The sequence below is a fragment of the Penaeus chinensis genome, chromosome 42 (genome assembly GCF_019202785.1).
Source record: "Penaeus chinensis breed Huanghai No. 1 chromosome 42, ASM1920278v2, whole genome shotgun sequence".
Classification (NCBI taxonomy): Eukaryota; Metazoa; Arthropoda; class Malacostraca; order Decapoda; family Penaeidae; genus Penaeus; species Penaeus chinensis.
In genome coordinates, this window is record NC_061860.1 from 13418876 (window position 1) to 13423831 (window position 4956).

Consider the following 4956-nt stretch of genomic DNA (forward strand, 5'->3'; position numbering starts at 1 on the left):
AATTATTCACATGTCCCGGAAAATAGGTTCGGTAAGGGGGCTTTTTTTTTGTAAAAGATCTTTGAGGGTTTTTTCAATTAGGTTTATCAGTGTATGCATAAGTCTAAGAAGATAGGTAAATAGGAACATGGATCGGCAGATAAATTGATGAATAAAATATATATTTATGTAAATAAAATTTTAAATTTTATAGATGCATTTTTTTATATATTTTATATACCCCACCCAAACCCCACACACACAACAAGAGAGAGAGGAGAGAAGAGATTGGGGAGAGAGAGAGAGAGAGAGGGGAAAAAGAGAGAGAGAGAGGAAAAGAGAAGAGAGAGAGAGAGAGAAAAGAGAGAAAGGGAAAAAAGAAAAAAAGGGGAGAGAAGGAAGAGGGGAGGAGGAGAAGAGAGGAAGGGGTTTAGGGAGAGAGAGAGGAGAGAGAGAGAGGAGGGGAAAGGGGGGAGGAGAGGAAAAGAGAGGAGAGAGAAGGGGGGGGGGTAAGCCGATAGGTGAAATTTATAGAAAAATAGGTATTCGACAAAAGGGGCGCCCGTTTCCGAGTTTAAGAGACGATTTAAAAATATTTTATAAATTAGACAAAAGGAAAGAGGAAAAGAAAATACAGATAGACAAAAAGACAATGATAATTAATCAACAAAAGACATAAATACTCAAATACTCGACAAAAAAATAGGGAAAAAGGGGACAGTACAGCGTTTGAGAGAAAGAGAGGAAAAAAGAAGGGAAAAAGATAAAGAGATTGAGAGGAAAAGGAAAAATAATGTGGGGGTGGCGGAAGGGGGAGAGGAAAAAGGGGGGGGGGAGGGGGGGGGGGGCAGGTGGGGAAGTGGATGTGGGGGGAGGTTGGGGGTACGGAAAAAGGGGGGGGGGGGGAGGGGGGAAGAGAGGAGGGGGGGATGAAGGGGGAGGGAGTTGGGGAAGGGGGGGGGAGGGGGAGAGTGAGGGGGGGGAGAGGGGGTTTAGGGAGGGAGGGAGGGAGAGAGTGAGGGGGGGAGGGAGGGAGGGAGGGAGTCAATGATGGGGGGGGGGGGCTAGGAGATGGTGGGGGTAAAGGCGAGGCAAGCGAGGGTGGGTGGTGGGGGTAGAGGGTAGGGGTAGGGGGGGGGGTTTGGGGGGGGCCCAATTTGCTCCAGGGGGACGAAAAGGGGAAACCCGAAAAGGGAAAAAGGGCGGACTCCTCTCCGTCAGATTGCAAAGTGAATTATGCAAAGGGATAGATGTAAGTCTTAGCAATGATAATTTCTGGCACGATTTTATGCAGGTAAACTTCGCTTGTTGAGTGGGAATGGTAATGAACATGCTTAAAACACTGAGGGGGGGAGGGGGGGAGGGGGGTTGAGGGGGAAAAGGGTAATTAAAAATCTGGTTTTAAAAGCAGTTTGTAAATTATTTAAAAGAGAAAAAGATTGTGTTTGTGGGTGTGTGTGTGTTTGTTTGTTTGTGTTTGCTTGTTTGTTTGTGTGTATGTGTGTTTGAGTGAGTTTGCGCGCGGGTTTTTTTTGGGGTTTTTTGTGTGTGTGTGTTTATTGTGTTTGTGTTTGTTTTAAGAATGTGTATATGAGTGTGGGGGGTGTGTGTGTGTGTGTGTTTTATCTGTGTGTGCGGGGTTTTGGGGTGTGGGTTTTGTTTGGGGCTTTGTATTTCAAAAGGGGGTGTTGTGTGTTTATAGCTTTGTTTAGAGATTTCAAAGTAAAAAAATTTTGTCCCCATTTCATGTTGTAAAACAAGATTTAAAAAGGAAAAAAAATAAAATTTTGGTGGGGAATTTTGTTTTTGTAGGGGAAAAAAAAAAGATAATAGGAAAAAAACAAACATTATATATTAAATTTTTTGGTGTGTTTTTTGGGTTTAATTTTTTATAAATTTATCCACATGCCTTTAAATGTATTGCACCCGAAGGCAGGGGTTTCCGCCCGTTTCGTTTAATTACATTGTTGTGCGGTGTGACGAATAACACTAACTGGCAACTGCAGAATGTGCTAGATGGCGGTTGCCTAAATTTTTCCTTTTCCGGGGGGTTTTTTTGGGGTTTGTGATTTGGGGGGAGAAGGGGGGTTTTGACTTTTTTATTTGGGAAAAAGGGGGAAAAGTTGGGGAAATTTTGCTGTTTGTTTGTTTTTTTGGGAGAATGTATTGTGCCCCTTGTGTGTGTGTTGTGTGTGGGCTGGGGTTTTACGTGGGGTTTGTGTGTGTGTAGTTGGGGTTTTGTGTGTGTGTGTGTGTGTGTTTTTGTGTGTGTGTGTGTGTGTGTATGTGTGTGTGTGTGTGTGTGTGTGTGTGTGTGTGTGTGTGTTTTGTGTGTGTGTGTGTGTGTGTAGAAAGCCCCCATCGGGTGGATAGGGGACAATCATTCTTAGTGAATCGATTTATGGTGGCCTTTCACACACACCCCAAAACACACACAAAACCACACACACCCCAAAAAACATACCCACCCCAAAAAAAACAAACCCAAAAAACCAAAACAAACATTCTCTCCTTTTCACACAAACAAGTATATACAATAGTTACTTTTCACTCTCGTCTTGAAAACGTGGCCTCTTCCATACAGTGGGGAACCTCGTATAAAAAAAGGTTTTTATGCAGTTTTTGACATTCCCTTTTGAAAAAGGGAACAGGCTTTTTTTTTTTATCATGGAAAAGGAAAAAATGCGGTTACAAGCTTACACCCCAATACCTGCGTTTTTGTGGGTTTGGGAAATTGTGGGTTCGTGTAAGTATGTGTGGTGGTTTGTTGTGGAGTGTGTTTTATTTGTGTTTTGTGTGTGTTTTGTGGTGTTTTTTGTATGGGGTTTTGTGTGGTGTTTTAAAAATGTGGGGGGGGGGAAAAGAAAGGACAGCGAGAGAGAAGAAATAGAGAAGAAAAAAAGAGAGAGAAGGAGAGGGAGAGGGGAGGAAAGAGAGAGGGGAGAGAGAGAGAAAGGGAGGGGAGAGAGAGAGAGAGAGAGGGGAGGATGAGAGATGGGGACGTTTTAGAGAGAGAGAAAAATTAGGAGAGGGGGAGAGGATGAGTAAGATTGATAGATGGGATAGATGGGAAGGAGATGAGAGAGAGGAAAAAGAAGAGGGGAGAGAGAGAGAGAGAAAAAATAAAAAAAAAAGAGCGATGAGAGAGAGAGAGGAAAAGAGAGGAGCAAAGAGCGGAGAGCGAGACAGACAGACAGACGGGAAGACGGGACAGACAGAGGGGACAGAAAAACCACACGCCACACAAAAAGGGACATGGAGAGAAAGACGAAAAAAAAAACTTTACTCATTTTTTCCCCTCTTAAAACATAGAGAACAGTTTTTTTAAAGCTAAAAATTTAAAAATTTTGAACAAAGACTACACAGAAAAAAAAAAAATGATAACTACAAAGGAAAGATAAAGATAAACTGATAAAGGGATAAAACGGATGAAGTTTTTTATATTCTTATGATTATTATAACAAGAACGCAATTTGATCATTGTCATGGTTATAATGAGGATAATGATCATTGACGGTTTTTGATGATAATTTTGCGGACAATGAAAATTGTTAACGTTTTTTTTGAGGGTTTTTGTAATTTATAAATTTTTTGATTTTAAATAAGTGTTTAAAAAGTTTTAATTTTTGAGGGTGTTTAAGGAGGATTTTGGATAAATGATAATTTTTGGGTAATTGTGTCTTTTTAAAATTGGATAATGAAAAATTACAATGTGAAATGAGGACAGTCTTTGCGGTTGTTTTTTTTTATTAAAACCCTGCTTTAATAGGTTTTGGGTTAATTCAAAATTGGAAATTGTGTCAATGTTATTCTTTATTAATCTATTTTTTTTTTTTACTTTTTTTCACGTTTTTTGAAGATCTTTTTTGGGGTATACAATGTACCATAAATACCATTCACTGTTACTGACATTAACCATTAGTACCTTTGTTTAAAGAAAAAAAATAAATTGCAAAAAAAGTTTCATTTTTCTCCAAAAATTTGCTTTGTTATTTTTGTTATAAAAAATAACAAAAGACTAAAAGTTTAAACCACTGAAAATAAATAAAATAAAGTAAAAAAAAGGAAAAAAGAAAAAAAAAAGGATGAACCCTTTTCCCCCCAAAACATACCAAAAAATCCCTTCAGTTTTTACTTTTCCCAAATGTCATTAGTACCACACACACAAAAAAAAAAAAATTTTTAAAAGAAAATGAATTCTAAAAAAAAATTATAAATACTATTTAAACGTTCCCTTATATAATACACTATAATTTAAAAATAATAATTACTAAAAATAATGGGTAATAGTTTGTAATAAAGATAAATAATAACGATAATAAAATAGAAACATTTTTTCCCCTACTTTCTCTTTTCACTTTAAATCCAGCCGCCCTTCAAAGCCATGTAGTGAAAACGCCTTCACTTCTCCTGACGCGGCGCTCTCGGCCTGTTCCTCCCGGGGAAACCAAAAACCGGAGAGGGGGGTGGGGTGGGGTTGGGAAAAGGTTTCAGGGGATGGGGGAGGAAGCGGAAAAAAGAGGGGTGAAAAGGGGGGAGGGAAAGGTTTGGGGGAAAGAGAGGGGAGGGGAGAGAATTAAGAGAGAGAGAGAAAGAACGAAAAGGAGAGAGAGAAGAGAGAGAGAAGAGAGAGAAGGAAAAGAAAAGATGAAGATAGAAAGAGAGAGGTGAGGAAGAGAGAGAGAGAGGGGAGAGTGGGAAAAGGGGGAGGGTCGAGGAGAAGGAGAGAAAAGAGGGGAAGGAGAGGGAGGGGGGGAAGGGAGGGGCGGGGGGAAGAAAAGAAAGAGAGGAGGGGGAGAGGAGAGAAGAGAGGAAGAGGAGAGAGAGAGATTGAGGAGGGGAGAGAGACGGGAGAAGAGGAGAGGGGAAGAGAAAAAGGGGGGGTTGGGGGAAAAGGGGAGGGGAGAGAGGGATTTTGAGGAGGAGGGCGGAAGGAACGAGAGGAGGGGGAAAAGAGAAGAAGGAACAAGGGTGGGG

The 4956-nt window shown here is 40.6% G+C and overlaps 1 protein-coding gene across 1 annotated transcript in view; it reads left to right on the plus strand.

Moving 5' to 3' along the window:
• Window positions 1–10: 10 nt before the first annotated feature.
• The window catches only part of LOC125047923, a 26938-nt gene continuing 21992 nt past the window's right edge, over window positions 11–4956 (plus strand). Inside the window, exon 1 of the mRNA XM_047646470.1 lies at window positions 11–31. Coding sequence (XP_047502426.1) covers window positions 11–31 — 21 coding nt within the window. The remainder of the gene's footprint in view (window positions 32–4956) is intronic.